Source organism: Amblyomma americanum, chromosome 1 (assembly GCF_052857255.1).
Source record: "Amblyomma americanum isolate KBUSLIRL-KWMA chromosome 1, ASM5285725v1, whole genome shotgun sequence".
NCBI classification, from domain to species: domain Eukaryota; kingdom Metazoa; phylum Arthropoda; class Arachnida; order Ixodida; family Ixodidae; genus Amblyomma; species Amblyomma americanum.
This window is the reverse complement of record NC_135497.1, coordinates 483,926,115-483,938,554: the sequence shown is the minus strand read 5'-3', so window position 1 is coordinate 483,938,554 and position 12,440 is coordinate 483,926,115. Positions and strand designations below refer to the sequence as shown.

The 12,440-nt window shown below is 51.6% G+C and overlaps 1 protein-coding gene across 2 annotated transcripts in view; it reads right to left on the bottom strand.

Moving 5' to 3' along the window:
- The window catches only part of LOC144116076 (DNA (cytosine-5)-methyltransferase 3B-like), a 297,915-nt gene that overhangs the window by 258,838 nt on the left and 26,637 nt on the right, over positions 1-12,440 (bottom strand). For both annotated transcript variants that reach the window (XM_077650730.1, XM_077650731.1), the window contains exon 2: positions 10,828-10,995. In XM_077650730.1, the coding sequence (XP_077506856.1) occupies positions 10,828-10,995 (168 nt within the window). The remainder of the gene's footprint in view (positions 1-10,827; positions 10,996-12,440) is intronic.

The following is a 12,440-nucleotide window of genomic DNA, read 5'->3' as shown; positions in this document are numbered from 1 at the left end:
CTCAAGCTGCGCATTACTTTTATTAAATGATTTCATTCCATATTGGTTGTACCACTCCTTGTTTACGCAGTGCAACAAATCTGTAGTAAGCGCCGATGTGCCAGCGCCCCAGGAAAACACTTGGTGGCCGGGTTGCTGATGACACGTAGGACCAGCGCTTCTCGCCAATTGTCTCTGCTTTCTCCAATGCGACGAACCCTTAATTTTACATCACTTTATCCAGAACTATGTTTGGTGACTGTTCGCATCAATTTAAACGGCTGTGTTTGTAACCCAAAAGCGGTGGCGCTGCCTAAAGCTATGTGCGGCACTCTGGGTCCCACCGGCGCTTCCCGTTCATCGTATGCGCGTCCTGTAATGTAAGCAACAGTCGATTTCAGGTCACTTGGCAGACTTGGTGGGACTCGTTAGGCCTGCCAACGAATCGGTTCATCGTCACTTGGCACAGCGAGTATGGGTTATTAATTTTAGTTGGTGCTGGCTTAAAACAAGTTCCCATTAAAAAACAATTAAAAATATAAGATCATGATTTCGAGACTTCTTTAGTTCTCGAAACTGTAAAACTGGCCTTCGGCTTTGGAATCTTCAAAGGCTGGCGCTTAACGAAGACGACGAGAAGCGCCAAATACTCCGAAGCTTGAGCGCCGAACGCTCCGTCCCTCGTGCGTGCTCTGGACTGACCGCTGGCTCTGGTCTGTGCCTGGACGGTACCGCTGGTTGTTCGCGATGCTGTGCTTTGCAAGACGTTCCTTATTACAAGTGGTGGAGGTGCCAACGATATCCTCGCCCTGGAGCTTCGCACCCGCACATTGCCTACCGCCTCTGCAATGCCTTTAACCGTCACCTAAACCGCTTCACCGCTTCCGTTGGCTGTCTTCTGTTCCGGCGACGCGCGGCAGCTTGACCCGGCCATCTTCAGCGGCACAAATGACACGGATGTGGAGGATTGGTTGGCCTCCAATGAACGCGTAAGCGCATACAATAAGTGGGACGATAGCGTTAAGCTCACCAACATTAATTTTTATTTGAGCGACGTAGCCAATCTCTGGTTTCGAAACCATGAGGCTGACATCTCAAGCTGGGCAGCTCTCAAAACCAGTCTGACAGAAGTATTTGGCCGTCCCGCTGTGCGTAAGCTTCACGCCGAACAATGCTTGCAAAGTCGGGCCCAGCACACCGGTGAAAACTTCACCAGTTATATAGATGTCGTCGACCTCTGCAAGCATGTCAACCCTTCTATGAGCGAGGCCGACAAGATCAGACATTTACGAAAGTCATTGAGGATGATGCCTTCCAGATGCTCGTCGCCAAGGATCCTCAGATTGTCTCCGGTGTCATCGGCTGCTGCCAAAGCTTCGATGAGCTGCGCAAACAGCACCTTTCTACCCGGCGTGCAGACTTTCAGGAGGCCACACATTCCAGCTTGGCTCTCCCAGGGGACGGTGGTCTGGACCAACAGTCGCTCCTCCAGCGCATCCAGCAGTTTGTACGTGAGGAAGTCGCATGCCAGCTATCTTTGTCTATCTGCCCGCCTACGCCTGCTCCGTCGCTCACTCCCAAACTAAAGCGTGTCATCGAGGAGCAAGTCGCTGAAGTCTTGTCACCTCCTCCCCAGCCACCTCTGATCGCGGCTCCTCTGACGTACGCCGATGCCATGGTGCAGTCGCGGCCCTCGCCTGCTGCCCCTGTCTACAGGCCACCTACCTGGCAGTTAGAACCCCAGCTACCTGCAACCCCACCTTACCGTCTGGTTGCCCGCCCTCGATCACAGCCGCAGCCACCCAACCCCTGGCGCACACAAGACAACCGCCCTATTTGCTACGCCTGTGGTGTCGCTGGCCACGTGGCTCGTTTGTGTCGCAATCGTGTCCACCGTCCCTACGATTATAGGTGTGAGCCGACGTACGACCTTCCGCCATCGTCCTCGCCTGCATCACACGAGCCGCCTCTGGATTATTATTCTCCTAGTTACCATCGCCGCTCCCACCGCTCACCGTCTCCTGGCTGCGGTTCCCGATGCTCCGCCGCCAACCCGTCGTCCACGCGGAAAACTAACGGACGCATTTCCGGAGGCAAGAACTGCATCATCAGCTACTCACTCAAGACCTGTTTCTGTGCCTGCCAATATTATTACCGTGTTCATTGAGGGAGTCACCGTTGAAGCACTTGTTGACACTGACGCAGCAGTTTCAGTTCTCAGTCACACCCTCTGTCGCAGACTCAAAAAAGTGACGACGCCCCTTCCTGCCATCTCTCTCCGCACCGCCACCACTCAGGACATTCGATCGTTAGCCGCCTGCACCTCCCGCCTGCTTATCGGGAACATTCCCTACACAATCGAGTCATCGTCCTCGCCTGCTCCTCTCACGACGTTACCCTTGGTTGGGACTTCCTCTCCTCACATCAAGCCGTTATTGACTGCGCCCGTGCTCAGCTTGACTTGTCGCCCTACAGTGACGCTCCCTTGGATGTACCCGGTGCTGCTGCCGCTACAGTGGTCATCTCAGAGGACACAGACGTTCCGCCGTTCTCTTACATGCTGGTGCCTCTTTCTTGTGCTGCTCTCAGATGCAACTGTAACTTATACCCCTCTTTACGATGCGCTGACCAGAAGTCTGCTTTGCTGCCTCATACCGTGCTGACAATTCTTCGTGGCTCCAGCGCAGTTTATGTGGCCAACCCGTTCTCCTGCCCTATCACTTTACTCCGTGGCCAACGCTCGGTAGTGTTGCCTTTCTAGATCCCGCCTCAGCATACCCCCTCGTCGATAGCACGGCCGGCCTTCACGTCAGCGCCATTGTGCCTTTTCCCATCACCAATCAGTCTTCAGTCGATATTTTTCACCGTTCTGTCGACGCCGCCCTGACGTCTACCCAATGAGACCAGCTTGTCGCCGTTCTGTACCGTTTTCAAGCTTCGCTCGACTACCAGCAACCTTCCTTGGGCCGCACAACCACCGTTACCCACTGTATTGACACTGGCACCCATGTCCCTTTGCGCCAACGTCCGTACCGCGTGTCAACCGCTGAGCGCCGCATCATTGACGAGCAGGTGACCGACATGCTCAAGCGCCAAGTTATACAGCCGTCGCACCGCCCATGGGCATCACCAGTGGTCCTGGTCAAGAAAAAATATGGTTTCCTCCAGTTCTGCATCACTACCATCGTATGAACAAGATAACACGCAAGGAAATTGGCGGCAGTTCCTAATAACTCCTTCGCAGCCAGGAAAATCTCGATCGGCCAGTGGTAGCGATCTCTTGCCGAGAGATGGGCTGGTCTTGGGAATGGGATGACCGGTAATCTTCTGTGAGCACCAAAACAACCCCCAAACCTCCCACAATGGCAAACAGCGGCCGGTTCGGCCCTAGCAACAAGGCTCCACACGACACGAAAGCACCCAGTCTCTGCCCCTGATGCACCAGGCTTATCCCAACAGATAAGGTAATAACATAACAAATTTCGACTCCGAGCGGTTCCGCCATCTAAGTCAACGTATCATGGATATTTGAGCAACAACAAAGTCAGATTCGTGCATTAAATGGATCGGAGTAGACAACTAAATTTAAAAAACATACATAGGTCCGCTTGTATCCGCTTGTAGAGAGGAACTGTGCTCCACTTACCCGCTCCACTCTCTTCAATATTTGGAATCGGATAGAGCTGGTCTCTGGTGATTGCATTGAGTTTTCGATAGTCCACGCATGGACGGGGCTCTTTACCTGGCACTTCAACGAGCATCATAAGGGAAGTGTAATCACTTTCAGTTGGTTCAATTACCCCGGTTTCGAGCATTCGCTTTATCTCTGCCTCCAAGATCTGCCGTTGACGTGGTGACATGCGATAAGCTTTTGACCTGATTGGTTCGGAGGAGGTCAGCTCGATCTCGTGAGTGATCAGGTCAGTTTTACCCGGCCGACTGCTCACATCGCTTTGAATTCCCCCAAAAGTCCCTTAATTTAATCTACCTGTTCCTCTCAGAACATGTCCTCGCAGAACGTGCAAGAATGTCCTTGATGCTGCAATCTGCATCGCTGTCTATCCCTAACTCAAGTAGATCAGCCTGTGCTTCCTCGGGTACGTTTAGCATCATGTTTACAACCTCTTCTCTGCCTACATAAAGTTTCATCAAATTGCAGTGGTAGATGGTAACCTCATTTCCCTTGCCGGATTTTTTCAGGACGTAGTTTGTTTCAGACAGCCTGTGCTGAACTTCCACTGGCCCCTCCCACTGCACTTCCATCTTATTTTTCCTGGATGGTCGCAAAATCATTACCTTATCGCCCGTCTGAAATGTTCGTCGCCTTGCGTTTCGATCATAATAGACTTTTGCGTCCTGTTGTGTCGCTTTCAAGTTTTCCTCTCCTAGAGCATGCGTAGAACTTAGTCGGTCAAGCAATTATAAAACGTAACTCACGACTGTTTGGCTTTCTCCTGTTCCCTCTAAGAATTCTCACAAAATCCAGAGAGGAGAAAATAGGGCCCTCCCATACACAAGTTCAGCCGGGGTGAATCCGGTCGCTGCATGGGGAACTGTTCTGAGCGCGAACAGCGTTGCCGGCAAACAGCTCTCCCAGTCTTTTTTTCCGTTCATAGCACAACGCGCGAAGAACCCTTTTGAGCAGAGTGCATTTTCTCGACACTGTTCGACTGGGGATGATATACCAAACTGTGTATTAGCTTGATACCGCACTTCTTCAAAAAGGTGGTTGTTAAGGTGCTGGTGAACACGGTTCCCTGATCCGCCTGAATTTCCGCGGGAAAACCGATTTGTGCAAAGGTTGTGAGCAAAGCGTCCACTATCTCTGAAGAGCTTAGTTCTTTCAGGGGGACTGCTTCGGGGAATTTTGTTGCTGGACACAGCATGGTAAGGAGATACTTGTATACTGATTTAGACTGCGGTAGGGGCCCTACCATGTCTATCACTAAACGCCGATAAGGCTCGGTGATCAGTGGAACCAGTTTCAGGGGAACTTTCCATTTGTCTCCTGGTTTCCCGACTCGTTGACATGCGTCACACGACTTCACATACTGCTCAACGTCTTTGAAGCACCCTGGCCAGTAGTACTCCATTAAAAGTCGCTCTTTCGTTTTGTTGATCCCCAAGTGTCCCGACCAGCTGTTCCCATGACACAAGCTCAGAATGTCAGCCCGGTATTTTCCGGAATTACTAGCTGATCAAATGTCTTGCCTTCGCGATCTCTGTAGTGCCTGTACAGCAGTCCGCCTTTTTCAAGTATCGTGAGGTTACGCCTCGCTATGCCCTTTTCCGCGGTAGCATGCAGGCGCTTCAAGCTAGGGTCGTTCTTTTGCTCTGCTTTCAGCATCTCTCTGTCTATTTACAAAAGCCGTTAAAAACTGCGCAAAGTGGGGGCCAATACCGACGCTCTGGCGGGCTCTATTGCCTGCGGTTCGCTTGGTGCCGCAGCTGCGTTGATGTCGCCTAATCTAGGGACAACCTTGACCCCTTGTTCAGCCACTAGGTTTGGCTCCATGATTTCAGGTTGTGCTCCGATTTCTTCCTCTCCCTGTCCCAGGTCCTGTACTAACTAAGCGGCGAGTTGGCGGTTTTAGAGCGCGTTAGTGCCTGTACTTTTTCTTCTCCAAAGATCTGTCCTCACTCACGCAACAGCCGGTCAGACCGGTTTGAGAACAGATAAGGATATTCCAGCGGAACTGTTTTCGAGACGGCTGCCTCCGTCACCAGTATTCCAAGCGGACCTGAAATCTCAACCCTTGCAATAGGTAAGCAAACACTGTGCTCCTCCAACACCTGTTTAATCCACGTTACTTCTCCCGTGAAATCCTCAGACGTAACATAGGATGGGTGCACTACATCCATCGTAGCCGCACTGTCCCTGAGCACCTTACAAGGCTTGCCGTTTACCTTTAACTCATGAAGGTAGGGGCAAAGCAGTTCTAGGTTTTCATCACTACCGTTTACTTACGAGAACACCATTCGCTGGTTTCTACATCTTGCAGCGATGTGCCCTGTTTCTTGGCAGTTATACACCGCAACGGTTGCCTGGCCTCAAACTCCTTTTCCCGCGCCTTTTCCACCCCTTCGTCCTTCGTTTGACTGCCGCTCTTCTCTCGAGCCTTCTCGGTGACCTTTTTTTGTGTTGCACCCTGCCCCACGATTCCATTTAGAGCCGGCCGTCTAGAAGAAAAATACTTACTTGAGGTTGTTCCTCTTTCTGACTGGCCTTCCTCCGCATTCGCCTTTCTCCACATCAAGAATTCGTCTGCGAGTTGAGCTGCTCGCTCGACTGTCTCTACCTTTTCTTTGTGCTGCACCCAGAATTTTACGGACGGTGGAATGCTGCGGAAAAACTGCTCCAGACAGACGCACTCAACAACCTTGTCCTTGCTTTCGTACACGCCTGCCTTCTTAAGCCACTCTACAAGGTTGCTTTTCAATGTGTACACAAACTCCGCATAATCCTCATTGCTGTTTTCTGTTGCCTCCCTAAAACGCTGCCGAAATGCCTCATCTGAAAGGCGGTATTTCTTCAGTAGAGCAGATTTCATCTTTCATAATTTTCCGCATCCTGTTCGCTAAGCCTGGCATCACATTAGCCACCTCAACGGTAAAAGACCTAGGAGGAGTTGTGAACACAAATTATCTGCGATTTTGCTCTTTTGGCACGCCCTTTCATAGTTAATCAGGTACAGACCGATGTCTTCGCCCATCTTGTAGGAATACATCCAATTGTCTGTGCGGTGAGACTCTACCGTTTGATATATCACTAATGCTTGCTCCCCCGTTTTGGGCTGCCAGACGCTGGCTTTTGAGTTGGAGCTCCATCATTTTGATTTCTATCTGTTCTGCGGCTTGCTTTTCTTTTCCTTCATCCTCTGCTTTATTTTTTTCATCCTGTGCTTTCTTCTTTTTATCCTCTGCTTTCTTTTTTCCATCCTCTGCTTTCTTTTTTCGCCATTCTAGCTCTTTTTTTGCCATTTCCCATGCAATTTGCATCCCTTCTTTGTCCGCATCGCTATTATTGATTGCTTTTAGGATTGCCCCTTTTCTCACTCCTTCCTCCACTTCCACATCCAACTACTCACACATCAGCAACAGCTCTTCCTTATCACCCTTCCTGAAGTCCATGATCGCTGCACCAAATGGTGGCTTTGCCCACTCGCTAATGTTAAACGGTTCTGAGCAAACTACACTGTGCTACAGACACCCGATTACTAGCAGTTCAAACTTTTTACCCAGAGTTTAAAGCCTGGTGGATCATAAAACAAAGAGAAAGCGCTCGCCCGTATATGCAGAACAATGTCACCTGGTCCATCCCAAGCGCTGCCAACCAGTTGTTGAAGGTGGGGATCGGAGTCGCTTCTCGACACAACCTCGGTCAAGATGACGCCTGCTCCAACCCGAACAGGAGTGCCGCTGAGTGAAGGGTTCGTTAGTGGAGAAAGAAGACCGTTTATTTTACATATTTACAAGCTTTTGAGTTCAGAAGTGAGCTGCTTCAACTGCATCTGCAGTCCAGTTTTATACACTGCGTCTTCCCTAAATTCCCCAGGTAGGAGACGCCCTCGCCCGGGTGGGTGTGGCCAAAACTTTCACTATCACACACAGACAGACACATCCGCACACGTGGACACTCCCCTGGCATAAGTTGATCCCGAGCGAGAGGGGTATGCAGCCAGGACCCCATCGGGCTGGCAGGAGATGTCAGGTGGTCGGCCCGCTCTCTGCCAGTCGGTGAACTTCGACGAAACCGAGGCGCAGCCCCGTTGGGAGGTAACCCCTAGTGGTTCTGCCATTAGCCATGGCTGGCGAAGCCTGCAGACATGCCACTGTGGCGATCGATCCGTTCCCACGCTGGTGCTGTGCCCGTGAGGCCAGGAGTAGTCGGGTCGGTGGAGACGTCGGGGAAAATCGGAAGACAGCCGGAACCACTTCGCGGCCGGCGACAGCGGCTCCTTAAAGAGATTTTCGCAGAACCCTGCTCCCCGCTTGTCCCACGCAGCAACGACCAGGCGAGCACGGTAAATGCACCCCGCAGGCACCTGGCGAGAGATTCTATCTTGGTGGGAATCCTCGAGACATGCTGGCGCCAATCCCAATACCAGCTGGTGGCAATTCCTAATACCGGACACTCACAAAAGCTGAAGCCAACTATTCTGTGACCGAGGAGTCTTTAGCCATCCTTTGGGCGATCGACAAATTTCGCCCCTACCTGTACGGGCGCCCTTTTGACGTCACCGATCACCACACCCTCTGCTAATTGTCCTCTTTGAAAGATCCCTCTGGTCGACTTGTGCGCTGGGCTCTGCGACTCCAAGAGTATGACATTCGCGTAATCTATCGTTCCGGCCGCAAACATGTCGATGCTGATGCATTCTCACGTTCCCCTCTACCATCTGAGGCAGTGCCTTGTATATCCGTCTGCCTTCTGTGACGTTTGAGTCTGCTGATATGGCTTCCGAGCAACGCAAAGACCCATGGGTCACTTGCCTCTTAGATCTCTTATCTGGCCAATCGTATCGACCTCCTTCCCGCGCTCTCCGTCGTCAGTCCCACCATTTTGCCATCCGAGACGAGCTTCTTTACCGCCGCAAATACCTCCCAGATGGTCGCAAGTGGCTTCTCGTCATTCCAACACATCTGCGCTCCTTCATTTGCTCTTCCTACCACGATGATCCCCAATGCGCCCATGCCGGATTCTTGAAGACGACAGCGGTACTACTGGCGTAGGATGGCCCGTTATGTCCGCCAGTTCGTTCAGTCCTGCACCGCATGCCAGCGACGAAAACATCCACCTCGCCAACCCGCTGCTCCTATGCAGCCGCTGTCTTGCCCAGCGCAGCCCTTCGAGCGTGTTGGCATCTTCTATGGCTCTCTTCCCAGCACATCAGCTGGGAACCGCTGGATCATCGTTGCCATCGACCACCTCACACGCTACGCTGATATGTTGCCTTTACCATCCACTATACAGCCCACGACATTGCATCCTTCATTCTCCATCGCATCATTCTTCGCCATGGTGTGCCCAAAGAGCTGCTCAGTGATAGATGTCCGGCCTTCTTCTCTGAAGTTGTAAAAGCTCTCCTTCAGGAATGCAACATCGTTCACCGCAACAGCTCTGCCTACCACCCCCAAACAAATGGCATGGTTGAGCATTTTAACTGCACCCTCGGCGACAAGCTGGCCATGTATGCTGCTTCCGACCATTGTAACTGGGACCGCGTTCTCCCTTTTGTCACATACGCTTATAACTCCGCTGCTCAAGCCACCACCGGATTCTCTCCGTACTTTCTCCTGTATGGCCGTGAGCCTTCTGGCACAATGGACACCATTCTACCTTACCACCCTGATGCTTCCGAATTTACAACTCTTTTTCAAGCCGCAACTTATGCCGAAGAATGCCGACAGCTTGCCCGGTCCTTCAATTCTCAAGCCCAGCAGCAGCAGAAAAGCACCCGTGACCCCCTGCACTTCCTCCCGCTTACCTTCCTGACTCTGGTCTTGCTCTGGGTACCCCCCTCAGGGCCCGGCCTTTCCTCCGAACTTATTAGCAAGTATCAGGAACCCTGCCCTATTCTTCAGCAGACATCCCCCATCAATTACCTCATCGAACCCCTTACGCCATCTCCTGATCATCGTCGCCGAGGCCGCGCCATTGTCCACACGACCCGCCTCAAACCAAACTACAACCCCGCCATCGTCACATCGGCCTAGGCCGCCAGGGTGGCGCCCTTTCGCCCAGGGGAAATTGTAAGACTGACCTTCGGCTTCAGAATCTTCAGAAGCTGGCACTTAACGAAGACGACGACGAGAAGCGCCAAACACTCCGTCCCTCGTGCGTGCTCTGGACTGACTGCTGCCCCTGGTCTGTACCTGGACTGTACCGCTGGTTGTTAGCGACGCAGTGCTTTGTAAGACGTTCCTTATTACAAAACAAACTTTTTTTCTGTCGGTACGCTGCTGTTGCGACTACAAACCCACCTTGCCGGACCGAGTCGCCAAACTTACTACCGGGAAAGTGCGTTCTGCAGCGAGTGTCACTAAAGCTCATCGTAAGACACTGCACGAATGACACTTTAGACGAATGTCACTCGCTGAAAGTGATGCTAAATGCGACCGTGTGACAGGGGTACAATAAAAATAGAGGGGACGCTTAAGCTCAGACTTAAGAGTGTGACGCGATATGAGTCCCTTCAGCGGCCTGTGGTCCGCGTGGTGCATCACTTCGTAGACATATTGTTCTTTCTTTTGCCATCACATAATGCTTAAAGCACATTTAGAAGTACAATGCGATCGCATCACAGGTCCCTCCTGTGCAAATGCAAACAAAGATCACTGGGGTTCTCATACCACTCCTGGCGCAGTGGTGCAGGTGTTAAGCGATGCACCACTGCCCTGGCAGATGGCTATTTCAAACCCAGCCACCGGTGGGGCTTGTGAGACCAAGGTTGCTTTTTCCGAGCTACCTGCCGCGACTAATCATTAACTGCCACCTGCCACGCTGGCAGCTGGAAACGTGGCGTTTTTCGCTTACAACGCCGACGGCGACCACGCCGGTTTTTTTGCGGAACGGGAGCCTTAACGCTGTCGCGTTAAGACGAATGCGTTTTGGGCAGCCACAGGAAGTGCGCGGAGCAACCCGAGAAAAATGAGCTCCTGGCTTCGCGCTCTGACAACCCGCGGGAAGATAGCGAGCAGAGGCTCGTAGTTCACAACGGGTTCCGTAACGCGCCGGAAGAATGGCGCCATGGCTCCGCACGAGCCCAGTTCCCCGTGAGCATTGTGCAACACGCTCTGGTTTCGCTCGCACGTTACGACGAGGGGGAATGAACATTTTTTACTCACGCGGTTGAGAGCAGGAATGAGGGGGACCCCTAGTCCAGGGTCGTGTTGGCCGAGGTTGCAGCTGTGGCCCGGTGGGCCAGCCATTGATGACTCTCCGGGCAGGGGTCCCGCAGGGCGGCCTCCCATTCCTCGGTGCAGGGGTGGGACTGCGCATGCTCCGTTGGGGCTCTGAAAGAGAGAGTAAGGAGGAGGAGGAAAGCGCAATGTCCCCCTACAGTAAGCTCCTTCGCGCCGCGCGCTGGCTTCGCTCACTACGACACTATGATTAACATGGTGTCATTCACGCATGCGCTGCTCCGGGCTAGACGCCAGGGGCAATGGAAAGTTTTGCCAAAGTTCATTTATGTTCTCCTTTTGTGTTCTCCATTCCCTCCGTTCTGGCGCCAAGGTCACCTGCGGCACACTGACAACGAGAGCTGAAGGCATGTCGTGTTTAAAACTTCGAACGACGATACACTTAGCACACGCATACCTAAGTAGCCAACACTTTACGCTAGACTTGCAAAGCTGACCATAGCCCGCATGTAATACATAACCGCTTCCAAAAGCGGGGCCTATGTTCTCCATCTCACGAATACTGACCAAAAACCGTAACATAGAAACTAACAAGCGGTTTATAGGGTCCTTGACCTGTAGCATACGTACGAACACCACTCGGACAAATTACGCAGGTGGGGCGATGTGAAGAGGTTTATTGGACAGGGACTTCTTGCAAGAAGGACAGCTTGGCAAAGTGGTACCACTTGACAAAAGGAATAACTCCCCAGTTAAAAAAACTAGAAATTTCAATTGGTATCAATGGATTTCAAATTGGTTCAAATGCAGTTTTCAGTCCACGAGTTGGACCCGCCTCATCTGACCTAACTGGGCCAATTAAGTTCCAGGCAGTAATTGCAACCAGGAAATATTCACAAAATGTACCTCTATCACAATGAAGTTGTACAAAATACACAAGCGTCAATTATTTGCAGAACTTAATTTACATATTACTAAGGTGCAAAAGGAAAACATTTGTCAGGGCGACGCTCATGTCTGGAAGCCGCCATGGTGGCTAAGTGGTTATGGTGCTCGGCTGCTGATCCGAAAGACGTGGGTTCGATGCCGGCCGCGGCGGTCGCATTTCGAAGGAGGCGAAATGCTCGAAGTCCGCGTACTGTGTGATGTCAGTGCACGTTAAAGAACCTCAGGTGGCCGAAATTATTCGGAGCCCTCCCCTTTACGGTGTCCCTTATAGCCTGAGTCGATTTAATAATAATATTAATAATTACTTTCCATCATAGTGATGGGGGAGGTAGGGAGAAAAAGCCGGGAGATCGGCTTGACCACCGTAAACCATAAACCTAGCTGATGCCTGGCGCCAATAATTTTACGTGAGAATTAAAACCATAAGAATTACGCTTTAAAAGAAACAAAGATAAATTAAACATACAAGCATACATCACACACAAGAAACGCAACAACCAGACACTAACAACATTAGCTCACGTATGCTTCAACAAAGCAGACATCTGCTCCCAAATACATACCCCTTAGTGAGGTTGGCACTGTGACCAGTGCCGCTTTCCCCAGTGAGCGGTTATTTCATATAATTTGCGCCTCAATGACTCGCAAAT